The sequence below is a fragment of the Accipiter gentilis genome, chromosome 11 (assembly GCF_929443795.1).
Source record: "Accipiter gentilis chromosome 11, bAccGen1.1, whole genome shotgun sequence".
Lineage (NCBI taxonomy): Eukaryota > Metazoa > Chordata > Aves > Accipitriformes > Accipitridae > Astur > Astur gentilis.
Window position 1 is genome coordinate 23,083,607 of NC_064890.1, and position 20,197 is coordinate 23,103,803.

The window sequence follows — 20,197 nt, forward strand, 5'->3', positions numbered from 1 at the left end:
GCTCAAAGCCCCATCCAACCTGACCTTGAACACTTCCAAGGATGGGAAGACATCCACAACTTCTCTGGGCAACCTGTTCCAGTGTCTCACCACCCTCACAGTAAGAATTTCTTCCTAATATCTAATCTAAATCTACCCTCTTTCAGTTTATAACTTACCTCTCGTTCTATCACTACCCTCTCTGCTAAAAAGTCCCTCCCCATCTTTCCTGTAGGCCCCCTTTAAGTACTGGAAGGCTGCTGTAAGGTCTCCTGGGAGCCTTCTCTTCTCCAGGCTAAACACCCACAACTCTCTCAGCCTGTCCTCACAGGGGAGATGCTCCAGCCTCCTGATCATTCGTGGCCCTCCTCTGGACCCACTTGAGCAGGTCCATGTCCTTCTTATGTTGGGGGCCCCAGAGCTGAACGCAGTACTGCAGGTGGGGTCTCATGAGAGCGGAGTAGAGGGGCAGAATCACATCCCTTAACCAGCTGGCCACGCTTCTTTTTACACAGCCCACGATACCATTGGCTTTTTGGGCTGCAAGCACACATTGCTGGCTCATATCTAATTTTCCATCTACCAGTATCCCCAAGTACTTCTCCACAGGGCTGCCTGCAATCCATTCATCCCCCAGACTGTATTGATATTGGGGATTGCCCCAACCCAGGTGCAGGACCTTGCCAGTGGCCTTGTTGAACTTCATGAGAACTTTGCTTTGATGCCTTCTATGGATGTAAAGAACTAGTCCCTGCTTTTGTCCAGAACCACTTCAGTCTTGGAGCATATGGCAAAAAAATAATGGTTACTTGATTCCTCTTTCCTGCTCTGAGGGTTAGAAAGTTGTCTCCTGCTGTCATCTAAGCCTCACGTATGAGGATCTTATCCTATTTATTTGTAGCTACTTCTTCAATGCTGGAATCACTGGTAACTCATGGGCCAGTATGTTTATCTAATTAGTGCAGTGGAAACGTTTTGTATTGGACCTTCACTGTGACAAGTTGGGCAGTGGACACAGGAGCCCACCAAGGTTTGGAACTGAGGAGAAGCACATGCTTTAACCACGTAAAAGGCCTAACTCTAGTGTCTGAGAGGTTTACGCTATCGAGGGGAACAGACTTTTTACTTCTTCCTTCTCAGAAGCTGCATACAGAATATGAACTACTGATTGAGCTCCGAAAAGCCTTTTCTGAAAGTTTTACAGCAAGTTTTAGAGCCCATTCTGCTTTACAGAAAATGTCTACATACTCCAAGTTTTAAAGCACCTTAAAAATCTCTTTTCTGAGGAATGCTGCCTCACCTTCCCTACTCCACGTATTTCAAAATATCATGTATTTTTCAAAAGTGTTCAAATTATGCTGCTGCTGTGTAAGGCTTTCCAACATGCTTAACAGAAGGCACTGGGAGAGGAGGGGAGCTTCAGCGTGTGTGACAGCTGCTACCTGGAGTGAACTGAAATCAGGAGTTGCTATACCAGGCTCTTGAGCAGAGCTCACATTCAGCAGTCTGGGTGCAAGAAGAGACATGTAGCTAACACTAGGAAGTGGGTTACACATCAGACACACATAACAAAGACAAATCCGAATGGGAAATTACTTTTAACGAAAATCTTTGGAGGGCTAATAAGGTTATCTTGATGCTGGTACATCTGTCTCTTCTACTGTGCCAATCCTTCAAGGACTGAGCTGAAGAATGCCTCTCAGAGGTTGCAAGGAATACGACTGATCAGTACTAAACTTTCCTCTCAACTGCTTGTCCTGGATAAGACTATTCCCGAAAGAATGACAACAGTTTGGATTTACTTCTACTTCTTACTTGAAACTCTTTCAGAGGAAGGAGAGGCAGAAAAACAGTCAACAGCTTCTCCTCTTTTAGTCTATTTCCCTCCAGTGGAAGGCCTCATGAGGAGATGTATTCATTGTACTGTAAGTGTTCACAAGTGCATATAAGAGATGCATAAAAAACGTGTGAGCATATTCTCCCCCCTCAGTTCTGCGATAGCAGTTTTAGAGGCCATTCACCTCTCCTACTCACTAAGTAAGCCCAAACCTTCACTGCTAATCTCCACCTAGAAACAGAGATGCTTACATGCACAATGTTGGCTGCTGTACTTAGGCACCCATGATAAGGCAGGCTGTGCGTCACCCTTTTAAGCAAAGCACATATTAAACCAAGAGAATAGAGCCAGTAGTTCAAAGCGACGACAGAACATTCATTTTTGCTTTTTCTAAGCAAGAATTTAGGCAAGGAAAATAGGAGGAAAATGGATATATACCAATGCCCTAACCAATAAAGACCTTAAATGTGCTCATAGCTGCATGACCGCTAGCTCCAAACACACCTTAATGCCCAGCATATCCTGTGGCAAAATCATTCCACATGAGAAGCCACATGATATTTTGCATTTGGGCTGCGAGCCAACCCCTACAAAATATCCATCCACAGGTTCTTCTGAGCACCCTGCCCTCCATGAGATGTTTACCAAAGGCTGAGTGTAGGTTATGCCGTGACTCAAATGAACTAACTATTTCATGCCTTATTTGTCTGTTTTCACATATACTTAGAGGTCTGTGTATACAGCTGGAGTCACTGGGTGTGCCTATTCAAGTCCTGGCACTGAAGGCATTACTATTTTGGCTTAAAAATGCACCCCTGTACGAGGATATATGAAGCTGCTCCCATGACAGAGATGACATTCTCACGTGGCCCTCACCTAAGAAAAATTATTCTGACATCATTCGACACTCATTGTTCTCCAGCATCTTTCCAGCCTATGGCCTATGCATTCATCTTATTTCTTACAGAGACCTGAATTCCATGTAAGACTTTCCAGTTCCAAGTTAAATAAATGCATACTAGGTTTGGGCTGTAGGCAAACTGTTAAACATTGCTACCCATGACAAAGCATTCAATCCAGAGGATGTGCCTTTGTTAAATGTAATTGATACCTCACAGAAAAAAAAAAGGCAGAAGCTTTTTCATTCCCTTTTCTCCACTGGTAGTTGAGAAAGATTAAAGTGCTTATTCACAGAATGATAAACTAGATGAAGGAGTTTCTGGGTTCCTGCTACTGTTTCTCCTCCTTGGAGGAAAAAGGTCCTCTAGAAGTCAAATTCAGCACATCTAGATTATGTATCTGCCCTGAATTTGTTCTTGAGAGAGAATGGGCTCTTCCACTTATATCAAGGGAGCAGGGAAAGATTTTCCTCTTGTGCAGAAAAACAGCTCTTCACAATGTTAAACAAAAGAAATGTGAGTAAATTCTCTGGAATACTTTTCCATTTTTAGCAAAGGGAGCTGTGGCCTTTAAGACAAGTGTTATGTGCCACATCTTGCACACAGCCAGACATCCTACCAGGGACCAGTCCTGGCATCTCGGAGAACAGACTAAATCCAGCAAATTGCTTTTCTTTGTTTACATATATTTTAAGGCCTTCAAGCAAAAATGTTTATTTTTGAACATATGTTTGTATAGCATGGTCTTGATATATGTATAGTGGAGTGCTAGACAGCATGGTCTTCATATGGTTGTAGTGCTTATGGGTTGCTTTTTACCCTTCTCTGAATACCCTTCTTACATTGTTACTCTCCAGACCTGTTTACCCTTCTCCAACCCTTGGCAGGCATAGCAGAGGTGATAGAAGGACTTTGTAAGCTATACAGTACTTCAGTTTGGCAAATGAAAAAAATATCTGAAAAAACATGAGCCTTCTTTCCCTTGATAGATGGCTGGTAAGCAATCGATGCAATCTCCACCGTATCTATCATCAATTCACACTTACACAAAGACAACACAAAACCAAACAATAGAATCTAAGAACAATACTTGAGCTATCACCTAAAGAAGCAGTTTTTAAGCTTCATTTCTACCAAACTAACAATAACATTTTATGCATTGTCTAGGTTATAAAACAATTAAAAGCTTGGGGTTAAAGTCTGTCTTCTTAGAAGGTTTGTAATTTACTTTCTGGAAGCAAGTACCAACAAAGACAAGCCTTTGCTAGAGCTGAGAAAATACCTGGTTTGATGATCACACACACACACACACACAAACCCCAAAAGATTGTTTTATCCAAACTAAGAAACATTTAATTTCTGAGTGCATTTTTTTGTTCAAAAAGTGAAAACTGAATTAAGCACACAGAGTGATGTCATTCTAGAACAAAAAAAAGAACGAGTATTTAATTAGAAAAAAAGATACGAAACATTCACAATTCCTAAATCTCCTCTCATTTCATTAGATGAAAAATAATTGTCACGTGTTTCAGTAGGTCCAACTTAACATTTTTAAAAAAAACCCTCCATATCTAGTAGTTAAAATATTTTGTCCAGCTCTGATTCTGTCTTCGTGATGACTCTACCACAGTAACCTACGTTAAATCAAACTTGAATGTGTAGCTCTTCTCCTTCTTTTTTTATAAAAACAGTTATGAGCAGGATCTCCAAGGAACACAAAGTAATGGTTTAGCTGAGGGGTGTGGCTGCAGTTTAAGTAAGTGGTATTCAAATGACAGCTAGCTTTGAATTAATCTGCTTACCCGATAATAAGCTAGATGTCTCCCCTCAAAATACACCCTTGTTCGGTACTCCATAGGTATTATTGGAGGGTCAGGGTTTAGAAACTGTGGGCATTCTCCTTCCTGGGGAGAGAAACATTTTATATGTTATTCCAAATAAAAAGTCTTATCACAACAAGCTCCAGTGGCCTTCGGACAATGGAATGATTGTTCTGAAGAACTTCATGCTTAAAATACAGTGACAGATTTGATTACACCCTTTCAAATTAGACATGCTAAAAATGACTGCAGCATATGTCAAAGCTGTGGGTGATTATCTTTCCCAGCCTTGAAATCTTGTTCCTCCCATTGAAGCAAAATAGTAAAAGGAACAAAAATATCCTTTCAGGAGTTATTCAGTCTCATTGCCCCTCCTCAATTACACCCTTAAATTCCCACCCCCGCACTGTCACTAAAAAAAAAATACCTTACACTTCTGGAGTTAACTTTAGAATCATTTTTAAATCCCTAATTCAACCAACTGATATAAGAGAAAAAGCAAAGAAAATATTGAAGTTTTCTAATAAAAACCTAATAATCTTATTTTTAAACATTACCATATTTTGTTTAATCACATCCTGTGTTGAAGAGGACTCTTCACAGATATGTCTCTTCCAGTCCCACTGGCAATTCCATCTATTGCTTGCACAGGAATAGCATCTACAAATATAACATGATAGTCATGACAAACTGTCAGGCTTTTTCCCCCATTGACAAAAAAAGTAAATGAGATTCCATCTTTATTCATGGAGGGTAGATCTATCTGTTATAGTGCCCTTACTCTATTAAGCTGAAAACTTCATAGTAAGAACAGTTCAAGAACCCCCAAAAGCCAATTTCTCCCTTAAATATTTGAGCAAGGATCAGAAAACCACAGCATCTAGCAGAAACTTTGAGATCAAGTCTGAGAGGACTGGAAATGACCTTGATCAACCCTCATACATAAGGATGAACAAAGTGGGGTTTGGGTTGGCTGCGCCTGCCCTGGGGCAGCAACATCTCGAGCAGGGCAGATGATGGGGGCAGAGTCAGATTTGACTGTCCTATTTGAATGCACTGCAACCCAAAGCACCAATCTATCATTTGAGGGAACAAGTAGGTAAGCAGGAGTCCACAGAGCTCACCTGCAGATACATTAGCAGCTACAGAAATGGCAACCCAAAGAACTGGCATTTAACTATACATGCCATGAATATTCCTATTCCATGTGTTTTATGTTACCGGTTCATCTGGTGCCCTTCAACCATTTTTAAACTCCATTAAAATGTAAGAAAGAGGATTTGGACACTGGCAAATTTTGAGAGTGCAAAAGGCTTAATTAGGAAATGATTGAGTAACCCAGCTGCCAGTTACCTGAAACACCATGCTACAGGATCTAAGCACCTAAGTAAGAAGCTGAAACACTTACGGCTGATTTTCAAAAAGATTCATTGCTTCTTCACAGTCATAAAAAGGGTAAGTATGTGATGCAAAAAATATCTTGTTCTGTCCAAAGGTTAACTGAAGTGGAACTGAAACATGATCTATCACAAAAGAAAAAAATTATCTAAGTGGTTGTTGAATTCTTTAGCTCTTGAGCTGAATGATACAATGATAATAATTCTATTATTTTACAGGACATAAGCAAATATTTAACTATACTGTTGACACTCTGGATCTCATGACCTGTTATACTTTAGAGCTAAAGCTCTGTTTTGTCTTTTTAAGCTTTACAAAATTTTCAGCACATGGTTGTCAGAAGAAAAGCAGAGATGGGATAAAGGGAAGAAACAAATTACAGAATTACTTTGTTTTATGGAAGTGTTTCTTGGTGGTGCTATCATCATGCTAGAATTTTAAAGTCTAGGAGAACAAGGAAAACTGAATAAGGAGATAATTGAACGCAGATGAAAACTGGCAGGAGAACAATCATTTTAAATAAAACATTTTTCTTAAATATGAATATGTCTGCATGTAAAATTACTTCTTTCATTTGTGGATTTAAACTGTCATTGTCATGTGAATTAAAGCAAGTGATCTTTGTGGTTAATGCCCAACAGTGCCTGCAATGCTAAGTTACCACAGGCACTTGTGATCTTCAGTTTGCCGTACATGATTTCTCCACAAATGTACTTCTTGTCTGGATTATTACTGAATTAAGAGTGGAAAATTTATCTTCAGAAACTGGTGCATTCCTCAGTGAAGCTGTTTGAAATACCTTTTGCAGAAATGATTAAGCCCTTGTGACAAGCTATTTCACAAGCTATTGAGCAATTTCAAACTCTGCTTTCCTTGAACAGGTTCTTGGAAGACCATCAGCTCTTTGGCTGGAAGTCACCTTTGCCTCCACTGGGTCCCCTTCAATATTTCAGACTGGTAGGAATGCCAGGGGATTTCCTGACAACGGGACTATGAAAAAGCATCCTTCCTCTCTAGAAATGTCCTATTCCCTTTGAAACCAACCACAACTAAAGTAACCCAGACTTTTCCAAACTCAATAGGGTTTCTTAACAGTAAGTGGATGGCTCAGGACTTTTTGTCACATGCTGCCAGGAATCACTGCCTGTGCTCATAACTGTCTGCCTTCTGCTGAACCCATTGCCAAGCTTCTAAGCATTTTTATATTACTTTTGAACTCCTTTCAGATGGAACCCTGTGCATCCAACTCAGAGAAGCGTGTTATTTCTAGGTTACTTGGTTACTATAATGCCATCCCTGATAAGCTTCTAGTCTTAGATTTTATGCTGGAAGACATCAAGATGTCATGTTTATTAACTTTATGTCCTGCTTTACAAAATATTTAGGGAATGTGAATTGGCCCTAAATAACGGAGTGCTGCTTTAACACTTAGCATAATCTGATACTGTGACACACCCCAGCTAGTTTAAAACTTAAGAGTGAGATTTGAACATCATTCCTCTTCCTGCAACTAAAACTGGATTTTGACCTGTTTCACCCTTAAGAGAATCTTAAAAAGTGCTTCCAAGTACCTCTCTGACAGTTCATGGCTGTTGTGATACATATAAAAGGGTTATCCTCCAGGGTACCTCTGCAAGGTGCAAAAGCACCTGGGTTTTTTGGGGTTTTTTTTTTTTGTTTTTTTTTAAACTGGATACATAATAAACAGTGCTGTGTAACCAGTTTTATTCCATGTGCTTATGCATCAAGATGTATGAACTTAAAGCATGAATAAAGCACTGTCTAGGAAATAGCACAAGAATTACAGTTGGCAACAGAACTTAAGCACATAATCAGTGGTTCAGAACAATGATACAGCCTTTAATTATATGATCACATATTTTTCCACTGGACTTACTATTGCAGAAGCTGGAGGGCACATAGTAGAAGAGGCAGAAGGCTTTATGAGAGAAAGGACAGCCTTGTAACATGGACCTGAAAACAAGCCACTGAACTACAGCTGAGTAGAGCAAAATTAAGGCATCAGAGATGAAAAACTTCCCACCTGAAGTGCATATGTGGCTCTTCTGGCCCCACAACTCAGAGTGATTAGGGCAAGATCAGAGTAGCTGGGGTTTTTTTGTTTGGGACACAGAATAGCACCTCTCTGGCTCCATGTCTACACCTCTGCCAAGCTCCTGTTTCAGGTTCCTGGTAGAAATGCTGGGAATGCTACAGCTTGTAAATATAGCAAGGGAAAAAGTTTGAGCAAACTTTTTTTTTAAAATGTTTGAATGGACAGAGTTCAGCAATAGACTATTTGGGGGACTGGAAGAGATAAAAAAACTTGTATGCAGCTCATATAAGAGCATCACATTAGAAGCAGCAGCAGGCTATATTTTTTCCTGTTATTATACATGGAAGGTAGCAATATTTCTTTACCTTGACCTTTTGGTGTTGGAGGAATTATATCGGGGGGATCACAGATAATAACCCCTTCTTTTAATTGAGCGGAATGGGTTGTTTCACCAAATGTACACAAAACCTGGTCACTCTCAGTCAAAGTTGGCAATGGACTTACAGTCAGTTCTACCTGGAAACAAAATTTAACAAGTGTAAAATATTTGAAAGAAATAAGCCAAGACCCAGTAAGTTTTATGGCCAGAGAATTTCAACTGCTCTTTTTTTTTTGGCCAGCAGCGATATTTTGGCTAGTATCACAGAAGATGGTTGTCCTTTTCAATTTTTATTTCTTCCCACCTGCTAATCTTTTCTTCTTACATCTTTACCAATTTTTCCCAGCTGAGTCTATGATGGACTGGTACAAACACACCTTGTCCTGTCAACGCATTAGATCAGAACAAAAATGTCTGTACAGACACATCCAAACCCTTTTATTCTTGTCCTCAGCATCCAGTTTAGCAACAGTAAACAGAGTGGTTAACACTTAAATCCTGACACACTTAATTAAAATTACATTAACCTTAGGTGTTAACAGTGAATAATGAAACCAAGGCTGGATGGGCTGGAAAAGCTGGAGTTTGAAAGGGCTGAACAGAAAAAGTGGCTTCCTCAAGACTCAATGTACATGCAAGAAACCCACTGAGATCTATCATTACTGCTGAAAAAAGCTTTCTGAGTGATGGTGAGATCTTAATCTCCTCGAGGAAATTTTCAGTACAGAGTGTATGTGAGAAACTAAAAGCAAAATAAAATGGGAAAAATTAGCAAGTAAAGAGGAAAAATTGAAATGAAATTTTGGATGCTGTCCTTGATTTAATACTTCAGGTGTGTTAATTATACAGTTTTACTTTTTCCATTTTGTATTGCCATTACAAATGACAATCATCCTTTCTTATTGAAACTGGTCCACTATGTTATGAGCTGCAACATTTTTTGGTAAGTAAAGGAATCATGAGGAGACAGTGGCATCAGTGATGTTACAGGCAGCATGTAAACACTCATTTGAAGTTGGGTTTGGTTTTGGATTTTAGGCATTTTGGCCTCAGATGCTGATATGAGACACCGGAGACTTGTCAACACAAGTTGACAAGATCTGAACTAAGAAAATGCATGGATTTTAAGTGGACTAGTTATGCTCTACTAACACCTTTATTCAGCACAGAAATGGCCTTAACACAATGCTGTTTATATCATTTAGGAATGGAATTAATGTGACTTGAATGAAAGTCTCTTTCTTTCTGATTAAGAGGGATTAAAATCCATTTTACTGATTTTACTTGTGGAGCATCCCCAGGAAGACCTCAGTCTGCACTGGCATGCTCCTTTTGGAGTTAGAGCAAACTATGACACCCTGGTCACACTCTCAACACTCAGTTTTGTTGCCAGAGTGATTTTGCATGCTGAATTTACCTTCTCCATGTACCCAGACAGACTTCGCTGTGTAGGCAAATCCACTACTGATTTTAAAGCAACAGCTTATGGCTTCACTGCTTACTTAAGTTTATGCTCAAGTAAGCTGAAAGGGCAGCATGAAATCTCCCCTATCAATCACTTTTTATGGGTTATATGACACTGTGCAACACTTTCATAATATTCAGTAAGTCTAAGTGCTTTATCAGCCATACTAGTGCATCGTTTTGGTTTACAGAGGTCAAAAAGAGCATTTCTTAGAAGAAAATATGAACTGCAACCTGCAAAAACAGCAGGCAAGAAAGAGCACTGTAAGAAATGCCAGAGACTGAGATACCCAAAACACTATCCTATTCCTAGTCTCCACTGTGCATAAAGAAATGCAGATAGTCATCTTCCTGGTAGTCATTTTCTTGTCATACCTTAGCAGGGGCTCTGCAGCTCATATTTAGAGGGTCTGCACTAATGATAGTCATGCACGTGCCACTTGGACTCCACAGCCAGTGGTTCTCCTTATCAGCTGTTCCACAGTCTGCCTTCTTTGTACACCTGACAAAACAGGAACAAAAAACAAAGTAAAGCAATATTATAGCTGGACTCTGCTTTCTCTGAACTATGCAACAATTTCAGGATTAGAGCATGAAATTACAACACAAGATGACTGGGAATTTGCTTTAATATTGGCTATTCAGGTTGCTATTAGAGAATTTCTAATAGAATAAGTGGTGGAATAAGTGCTGATGGTTTGAGATGCCAAAAGCAAGTGGGGAAGCATGCCTATACTATTTTGGACACCACCTTGGATTAGAGAACCCAAATCAATGCAGAAGCAGTAATATTTAACACAGGAGCCATCATGCAATGGAGCCATTGCCTGATCATCTGAAACTAGGCTGATTAATCTTCATTGTAATATATAACAAAGTCCTGAATGAGTGGGCACAGCCTGTTTTTTCTGCAGGTCAAATGGCAGACACCTCTGTGTTGCCGGTAATAAGACACCCTACTCACGAGAGTAAAATGCAATAGAGAAGTATTGCCAGGGGCACACAGGCTTGTGGAGAGCCCCTGTGAAACCATAGCACTAGGAATGTTACTTTCATAGTGAATGCTTTCATTAATTCCTGCCACTATTTAAGACCTCTCTCTGCCAGGGCACCATTACCATTATGGGAAGACAACAGCAGGTGTGCAGCCTCACCAAAAATACTGGGAGATTTTCCCAACCCAAGTATAGGAAGGACAGAAAGAAGAGATGCTGCAGTGCAGAAGCCGCATATATGGCCACAAAAGCTTGTTGAAGTGTGTGTGCAGGGACAGTCTCATGCGTATTCTTTCCATTCTGTGCAAGGTTCAGGAGAAAATGCTGTAGGATCTCTGGCTGCTGTAGCAGAAGACTATTAATTTGTCAGGGACTTTAACACAGTGCAGTAGCTGCACAGTTCTGTCAACCCTACCCTTAAATATATCATTTACATACAGAGTCTACGTTCATATAACATATCCCTAAACACACTATTAAGTGCTCTGTGTGATCATGAGACAGAACTTGCTGCAGATGAGAAAAATATTAGAAATTAGACACTTTTTTCTCCCCATTGGAAATAAATACTAGCAAATATAAAAATTCATGTTTGCCTGTTCTCAGAGACCATTAATGCTTTGAGATATTGAGGTCAGTGGTCATATCAGAAATGTAAAGGGAAATCTAGGGCAAATTGCCTTTTGTATGATGTATGACATAGCCTTCAGCTCCCAGCAGACCAGGAGGAGTTTGAGGTGTATATTCCAAATCCCCAGGTTTCATCCACAGCAACCTAAACCCAGACTGGAAGAGTTACAGTATATAATAACATAAAACTGCACGCACTGCCTAAGTTTCTCTGCAGTGCTCCATATTATGCTACACATCAGGCTGATAGGTAACTTAATGTGATAGTTCACATTTTCAGACAGGAAGCTAGAAGCCTGAAATTCATCTGCATACTATAATTAAATAGCCCCTTTGTTCCAACAGCAAGTACTTAGAATCACAAATTCCCAACTGCTCATGCCAAGGGGTTAATTAACCTAGTAGTCAAAAAAGAGAGCTGCAGGACTGCTCTTTCCACATGCAGCTCCAATCAATGCAGAGTCCAAAGAAGAGACATTCCAGAGCTGTTCAGTGCTGTCCTAGTTTACACGTGTTTGAATATCAATTCAGTTAACCTCTGCAGATAGTCAGCCAAATGACATTTTCTGCTCTCCTACAGTTAGGTGAGGGTTCAGTGTAGCTACATGTCTTGATAGATGACATTTATATAAAAACAGCATTTGAGCGATATACTTTATTTCAGACATGAACAGTTTTTTCTTTTATGTTCTTTTTGACACTTTCCTGCTCTACTTAAAATATAGGCTATATTTTCTGAATTTTAAATAGGGAGTACCCTTTTAATTTCTTGGAGAACATTTGACTGTACAATTCAGAGAGTAATAAAAAATGCAGTTAGAATATGTATCCCGATTTTCCAGCAGTACCAGCAGTACCAGCAGAAAAGTATATATTTTCCCAAACTAATCAAATCTGCAGAAGTCAATGGGGACTTATTTGTGAGCACAGAAGATTGATATCAATGTCTGTGTGATAAAATTAAATCACTATCAGAAGTGTAAGGCTGAGTACAAAGAGCTGGGATCACTACGCTGAACAGTAACCTACAGCACATGTCAAAATTTGAGCTATTCCACTGCCTGCACCCAAGGAAACACCAGCAGCACTCACCTGCCCTCTCTCACGCACCAGCCGCAGTATGGATCCCTTGCTTGAGTGCATTTCTCACAGTCCAAATATTTGTGGCAGTCCTGCACAGGCAACCGATGCACCTGGAGAACCGAAAGTAAGGCAAACTGTAACGAATCTGAAGAAGGCACAAGAAGATGGAAATGTTTGTGGACAGGGTTGTACAGTGCTGTCGCCTGTGGCAGCAGAAGACTTGACTCTGTATTCTTATGTCAGAGGTCAGCTTGATTTTAAGAAAATACATACAAAACCAGAGTCTGGTTATTTCCCCCTTAACAAAGTCCAAATTCACACGCTTTTCCTGCTTTTTTTCACTCCAATATTCTCTAATCTCTCTTCAAAGTAACATAGGACATTGTTATAATTGAGAATCATGAGCAAGTCTTACAAAAATTGAGCCTTTCAGCTCCTCCAGTTATGTTACTTCTGGAAATCTGCATTATAGCAGCCACCACAGGACAGAAACTGCATCAACAATGCTCTGAATTCAAGAAACAGCTACTGCAGGATGGATACTTTCAAAAGGCTAACTTGGTACTGGCTAGATCATTTTTTAAACAGAACATCCTCCCTTCCATATCACTAGCACAGAGATAATATAATTTGGAAATGCAAACAACAGTGGCACTTTTAGCCAGAAGGCATTTCAGAAAGTCTGCAAGCGTGAGAGAGCCAGGGCACTTCGGGTTACTGCACTTCTCCATGCATAATACTCCACCACGCAATACACTCATGAAAGAAAATGGAAATAATTATGACAGGAAGCAGCAGGGAAAAGAGCATCATCAGTTCTTATGTCTCAGTCCCCCAGTAAATATACGGCTTCTGGTTTTGATTTCCTTTGGTGCTGAGAATAAATAACTTTGTCTTTCTTTGGTGCACAGAAAAAGGAGCCCACACACGACCATCCCTTTTAGTTATGCTGTTGAAATGATGCAAGAGGAGAACAAGACATATGTCTTCCTGTCGATGACTATGTTTTACTTTTAAAGAGCGCAAAAAGTCTAGCAACAGTAACTCTGAGATGTAAGCTTTCTTTTTTCTACCTTATCCTCTCATTTAATACAACAGGCAATTACAAAGCTACTTTGAAAGTCTGAGTTTGGCCTTTTCTTTCACATTTGGAGAGTTCAGTCTGACTCAGTTAAGGAAAATGTCAATATTGGGTAGTTTTCTTGCATTTATTAATACAGAGGTTTACCTTTTCAGCATTCCCTTCCCCCTCAAATTCTTATCTAACTAGAGCTGAGTTACTGGCACTCTGTTTCACTAACTGGTACCCTTGAGTAATTTAATATCCAGTGAATGGCTTTTTTATGACAATGTATTTATTTCATAATTCTGGCAGGCAGAAACAAGCCCTAGAGATTGCCATCTCTGCAAGTTTTATGTAAACTTAATGGATTAAAAAAAAAAAATAGCAGCTCCATTTACAGCCAAATTCAAAATGCAGAGAAACTAATTTTAGAGATTTTCTAACTGGCACTCGTAATCAAAGAGAGTAGAAAATACTAAAACAAGCAAACAAGCTAGTGATTGTGGTAAGTGACTGCCACAGGCTTCTGCTTTCCTCCCAGTATAGTATGTACCATTAGGAATTTGGGATCCTACCAGTGATATTCACTTGTAATCAACCAGAGCATGAGCATGAGCATGGCAGGGGTGGTATGCTCCTTTCCAAGTCCCCCAGGAAGCTGCAAGGGGTTTCTCCTGCTCTCTGCCCAAGCTCTGGGAGCAGAGCAGGGAGGAGGGGGCTGACTTTTGAAAGCATTTGCTCCAAACCACCCACTGCTATTGACACAGCAGCAGAAGCTGGGAGGAGAAGGGGGAGGAGAAGTGAAACAGGAAAGCAGGAGCTTATTTCTCACTATGGCTTTTAGCCTCTGTATCGTTCTTCCTTGTATTTCTCTCTATCTGATTTCTTTTTAAAGTTATCTGCTTCAAGTTACCATCCACCACATCGTCACTTTCACTTTGCTCAAGTGCCTATAGAGCCCAAGCAAATCATTTCCAAATGCTGAGGCACGCAGCATCTGCCAGGTAGCTTAGCAGTAAGTGTGCCTATTGGCACAGCTAGCCTGCCCTTTATTGTTTACGTTATTTATAATAACTTTAAACCATTTTAACTCCCAGGGTACGATTCTGATGTGTCTATTCTCACAACTCCCAGCCATGCTTAACCAAGAAGTGCATATTTCAGCATTTATTCTTCTCCCCTTGCTTATGTCGCTTTGTTTCTCCTAGCTCCAAAGGCCTCCATTCTCCTCCTGCCTATCTGCTTCTAAAGTGGGTGGGACTGCTCATTGTAATTAACTCCTGGAGATGACAGTAATGTAATGCCATTATAGAGCTCCCAACTTTAGTTATTCTTATTTAAGGTGAACAGGTTTTGTAAAAGAAAACTATTATTCGAATTATTCAGAAACTGCAGTGTCTGTAAGAGCTACTTGGAAAAGATTAAACTGAAATCCTTTCTTTGGCAGAAACTTGCTGCTTTCTAAATTTAAATGTTTTGTAGAGATGGAATTTTTTTTTTTTTTGCAAATTTTCTCTGAAAAATTTGTTTGTGGCCTTCCTAAATTCTACCAGTTCAAGCAGACTGTCACCAGAAAACTCGTCTTTCAAAGTTGCTGCCATTCCCTTATGCTGCTCAGCAGCTCACGCCATAGCCTGGTGGGGACCTCAGGGCTTTTCGGCAACATGCGAGCTTGTCAAACAGGGTGCCAGGCCACCCAGGCTTTTGTGGACAACGTTGAAGTTTGGAGTTCTGTTCCAAATCTGAACTGAAGCCAAAGGAGAAGCATCAACTACTCAAAAAAAAAAAAAAAAAAGTAACCTCTCTCACACACTGTCATATTTTTAAATGCTTTATCAGTTGCTTATCTGGCACTTTTTCCAATGTGGCTTCTAGCCTGAAAACGTTCAGCTAGAATATAACATTCCCGCAGCAGGAATTTATATTAATCCTTTTATAAAACAGACAGACAACATTCTTCTTGCAATGTTTTCCCCAAATACTCTTCTTTCACTAACCCCCTCATTCTCCCTATGCTACTGCTGCTGGAGCATTTCCCATGTCCTATTCCGTGTCACTGTCAGTGCTGCAGATGGTCGCAGCCTGTCACCCACCCTGTTCTGGAGAGCTGCATCTTGGCTGGCAGCTCCAGCCAACACAAAAAGAAGCGTCAGAAGAGGGTTACAGCTGGAGGTGAAGGAGAAATCTAGTATCCCTCTCATCTCCTACTTGCTTTTTTTTCCTCCTTTCTTTACAATCCTCCACTGTGCCTCACCTGCCAGCACAGAGAAGGGGAACCTAGAAGAGATTGCCAGTGCCTTCTGTAGCAAAGTCCAACCTTTCCTGCTGCACTCGCTTGGCTGTAGCAGACGCTTGAACAAAAGCATATCCTAAAGTTGTAATTCTCTCCATTGCTGCTTAGTTTTTGACAGCAAGACCCACAAAAACTCCTGGCAGCTTTACAGATGTGTAAATGCTATTATGTCAGCCGCCAGCATCCTAAATCCTGAAGTACTCTTGAAAAGGACTGATGGCAGCTAGAGCATCCACTGGTACCCCACGGACACCACACCGAGTGCTAGGGCTGCCTGACCCCGTGGTGTGCTGGTGCCAAACATCTCAACTTCATCCTTCTCGCAAGACTGTGTAAGAGAGCTTTAGAGGTGAACTCCCATTCCCAATCACTAAGCACCATGGATATAACGTTCTCCAAGTCACAACAATCAAATGCATCAGCTTAGACTTGAGAAAGGTCTCCACGGACGCAGGGCCGGGGGGAGGCCCACCAAATGAGGCCACTTCCAGGACCACTTCCAGGAATAACTGAGAAACGTACAAGTCTCAGGTAAAGTTGCAGAGAAAGTGAAAGTGGACCTGGTCCTTAACACAAGCAGGACACATTACCTTGTCTGTGGTCATCACGTACAGATTTTCTTGTGTTTGGTCAAGGACCAGGTCATTCTTTATGGGTTTGTTTAGTTCAATAGTAAGAGAGCTGTACTCGGTTGCAGTGGATGACAGGAACACCTATTTCATGGAAGAAAGAAAGGTGGTTAAAGTTGCTTTTTTTCCCCCGAAAATCATTACAGCTGGCTACTGCCATAAAAGACAATAAAAAATGTTTCTATAAATAAATTAGCAACAAAGGAGGTCTAAGGAGAATCTCCATCCTTTATGTGGGGGGAAACATAGTGACAAGGGATGAGGAAAAGGCTGAGGTACTTAATGCCACCTTTGCCTCAGTCTTTAATAGAAAGACCAGTTGTTCTCGGGGTACCCAGCCCCATGAGCTGGAAGACAGGGACGGGGAGCAGAATGAAGCCCCCATAATCCAAGAGGAAATGGTTAGTGACATGCTACACCACTTAGACATACCCAAGTCTATGGGGCCGGAGGGGATCCACCCAAGGGTACTGAGGGAGCTGGTGGAAGTGCTCACCAAGTCACTTTCCATCATTCATCAGCAGTCCTGGATAACTGGGGAGGTCCTAGTTGACTGGAGGTTAGCACTTGTGATGTCCATCTACAAGAAGGGCCAGAAGGCAGATCTGGGGAACTACAGGCCTGTCAGTCTGTGCTCGGTGCCAGGGAAGGTTACGAAGCAGATCATCTTGAGTGCCATCACGTGGCACCTACAGGACAACCAGCTGATCAGGCCCAGTCAGCATGGGTTTAGGAAAGGCAGGTCCTGTCTGACTAACCTGATATCCTTCTATAACAAGGTGACCTGCTTAGTGGGTGAGGGAAAGGCTGTGGATGTTGTTGTGGATGACCTAGACTTTAGTAAAGCCTTTGACACCATTTCTCACAGCACTCTCCTGAAAAACTGGCTGCTCATGGCTTGGATGGGCATACTCTTCGCTGGGTAAAAAACTGTCTGTATGGTTGGGCCCGAAGAGTTGTGGTGAATGGAGTTAAATCCAGTTGGTGGCTGGCCACAAGTGGTGTTCCCCAGGGCTCGGTATTTGGGCCAGTTCTGTTTAAAGTCTTTATCAATGATTTGGATGAGGGGATTGAGTGCATCCGCAGTAAGCTTGCGGACAAGTTGGGCAGGAGTGTTGATCTACTTGAGAGTAGGAAGGCTCTACAGAGGGATCCAGACAGGCTGGATCAATGGGCCGAGGCCAACTGTATGAGGTTCAACAAGGCCAAGTGCCGGGTCCTCACTTGGGTCACAACAACCCTACGCAATGCTACAGGCTTGAGGAAGAGTGGCTGGAAAGCTGTCTGGCAGAAAAGGACCGGGGGTGTTGGTCGACAGTCAGCTGAATATGAGCCAGCAGTGTGCCCAGGTGGCCAAGAAGGCCAATAGCATTCTGGCCTGTAGCAGAAATAGTGTGGCCAGCAGGAGCAGGGAAGCAATCATCCCTTTGTGCTCAGCACTGGTGAGGCCGCACCTTGAGTACTGTGTTTTGGGCCCCCCCCCCCAAGAAAGACATTGAGGTGCTGGAGCATGTTCAAAGGGCAACGAAGCTGGTGAAGGGTCTAGACAACAAGACTTATGAGGAGCAGCTGAGGGAACTGGGGCTGTTAGTCTGGAGAAAAGGAGGGGAAACCTTATTGCTCTCTACAACTACCTGAAAGGAGGTTATAGTGAGTTGGGTACTGGTCTCTTTTTCCAAGTAGCAAGTGATAAGAAGAGAAGAAACGGCCTCAAGTTGCACCAGAGGACATTTAAATTGCATATTAGGAAAAATTTCTTCACTGAAAGGGTTGTCAAGCACCGGAACAGGCTGTCCAGGGAAGTGGTTGAGTCACTATCCCTGGAGATATTTAAAAGACATGTAGATGTGGCACTTTGGGATATTGTTTGGTGGGATTTGGCAGTGTTAGGTTTATGGTTGGACTCAATGATCTTAAAGGTCTTTTCCAACCTAAATGATTCTATGATTCTATGATTAATGAAAATCCTGTGTTTACTCAAGTTCACAAATTCACATGAGGGAAAACATTTCAGTTTGAAGTATATGGCATCAAAAGCAGCAAGTAAACCATAAAAGTAATGAAAAAATTTGCTCACTGCTCACAATAGCTAGTATTTGTATCTTTTTTTGTAAATACTGATTTATATTAGTGCTGTAAAATTAAAATTCTCAACTCAGAGCCACTGCACTTGAAGGTATTCAAATTTGTTGTCTTCCCTTATGGTAACCAACAGTTTCAGCTTCAAACTTCAAACCACATAATGGCACATGGCCGTCACTCCCCTTCAAGCAAAATACGGTGTTTTGGCGTTGTAGTCTTGACATTTTAACACCACAAACATGTGAACCCTTGAGCCCCACACCACACAATCAGAATTTAGCAGAGCTCCAGCTTGGGCTTTGTATTGCCACATCTATTCACTGAATGGCCAGAGTAATTACAAAATGAAAAGTTGCTCTTAAACTAGTATAGGCTTGAATAGAGATAAGGCTAGAACAGCTGTTAGATTACCTAAGGCTGTTTATATAGGGCTCTCAGTAGGTATCTAATCCTCCAGGAAAAGTGCAATTCAGGTGATGCTAATTCAATCTGTCTATCGGATAGCTGAGGTACATCAGAAATAATGTGGTTTTTCTTTGAAATTAAAAATACCAAGAGAATTTGCTGCTGGTATGCTATCTTATAAATCCCATTTACTTTTAGAGTAGAAGTATGCTATCACTACAGTTCACAACCTTTTAAACACCTTCCAGTCTTTTAAGTCCAGTTTGTTACCTTAAGAATTTTACCATCTGATGTTCCCAGAAAGGCCACAGTATGTCCATTCTCCACAGCCACAGTGACGGCCGTGAGATTCATCCCTTCTTTTTGCAGTACCGGCTTCTCTATAACACCATTCTTACTTCCCAAAAGGTACGGCAAGTGTTCAGAGCCACAGGGGAAATTTTTGCTTGCATTCTAATAAGGAATAGCAATACAGAGAGATGTTAAACATTCAGATCAATAATTCCTAGTTAAGAATGAAGTGCAACCTTATTACCAGACAGTATAATATCCCTCAGATATAGAAGAGTGGAAAGAGAGAAACGGATTGTCTGGCCATTTTCCCCCAGCCCACAAGCAGCAATCAGAAAACAGCCTGATAATTGCAAACTGCTTCAATGCTTGCACTTTCCAGGAGACATGGGGAGATAAAATTTTCTGTTTCTATTTTATTATAGCAGCACAGGCTAAAAAATAACCCATTTGTTTAATTAAAATGAACATGTCATATAGACTGGGTTGACCAATTTTGTGTTGAAGGCTGTTTTTTTAATGCTGCTTTGTTTCTTAATTTGCTCCTATCCATAGAAAAGCAACCCACTGGCAACCATCTCGTGAACTTCAACACATTCCCTCCTCACTACACTTTAATCCTGAGCTGCAGGGAGTTCCACCAGAAGGAATTTCATTCACATCTTGCCTTTCCTGCTATATTTGGTAACAAGACTGTCTTTCTGATCTGAAATCCACACCTTCTTTTTGCCAGAAGCCACGGCCACTCCACTTGTCACATTCAGAATTTCTGTGTTTGATGCTCACCTCAGATGCAGGGTACTGCAGTGAGTAACACTGGTGTTTGGAAGCAAAAAGTGTTCTTTTGGCTTTTTATCACTGCTAGTGACCTACTGTGTGGGAGAGGGCTGTGGT

The 20,197-nt window shown here is 41.1% G+C and overlaps 1 protein-coding gene across 10 annotated transcripts in view; it reads right to left on the reverse strand.

The window, feature by feature from the left end:
- PLXNB2 (plexin B2) overlaps positions 1-20,197 on the reverse strand; it is a 269,974-nt gene that overhangs the window by 67,495 nt on the left and 182,282 nt on the right. For all 10 annotated transcript variants that reach the window (XM_049813970.1, XM_049813973.1, XM_049813976.1 and 7 more), the window contains 8 exons: positions 19,283-19,465; positions 16,487-16,609; positions 12,550-12,650; positions 10,208-10,334; positions 8,355-8,505; positions 5,944-6,058; positions 5,093-5,195; positions 4,518-4,619 (listed from right to left, as the gene is read on the reverse strand). In XM_049813970.1, the coding sequence (XP_049669927.1) occupies positions 4,518-4,619; positions 5,093-5,195; positions 5,944-6,058; positions 8,355-8,505; positions 10,208-10,334; positions 12,550-12,650; positions 16,487-16,609; positions 19,283-19,465 (1,005 nt within the window). The remainder of the gene's footprint in view (positions 1-4,517; positions 4,620-5,092; positions 5,196-5,943; positions 6,059-8,354; positions 8,506-10,207; positions 10,335-12,549; positions 12,651-16,486; positions 16,610-19,282; positions 19,466-20,197) is intronic.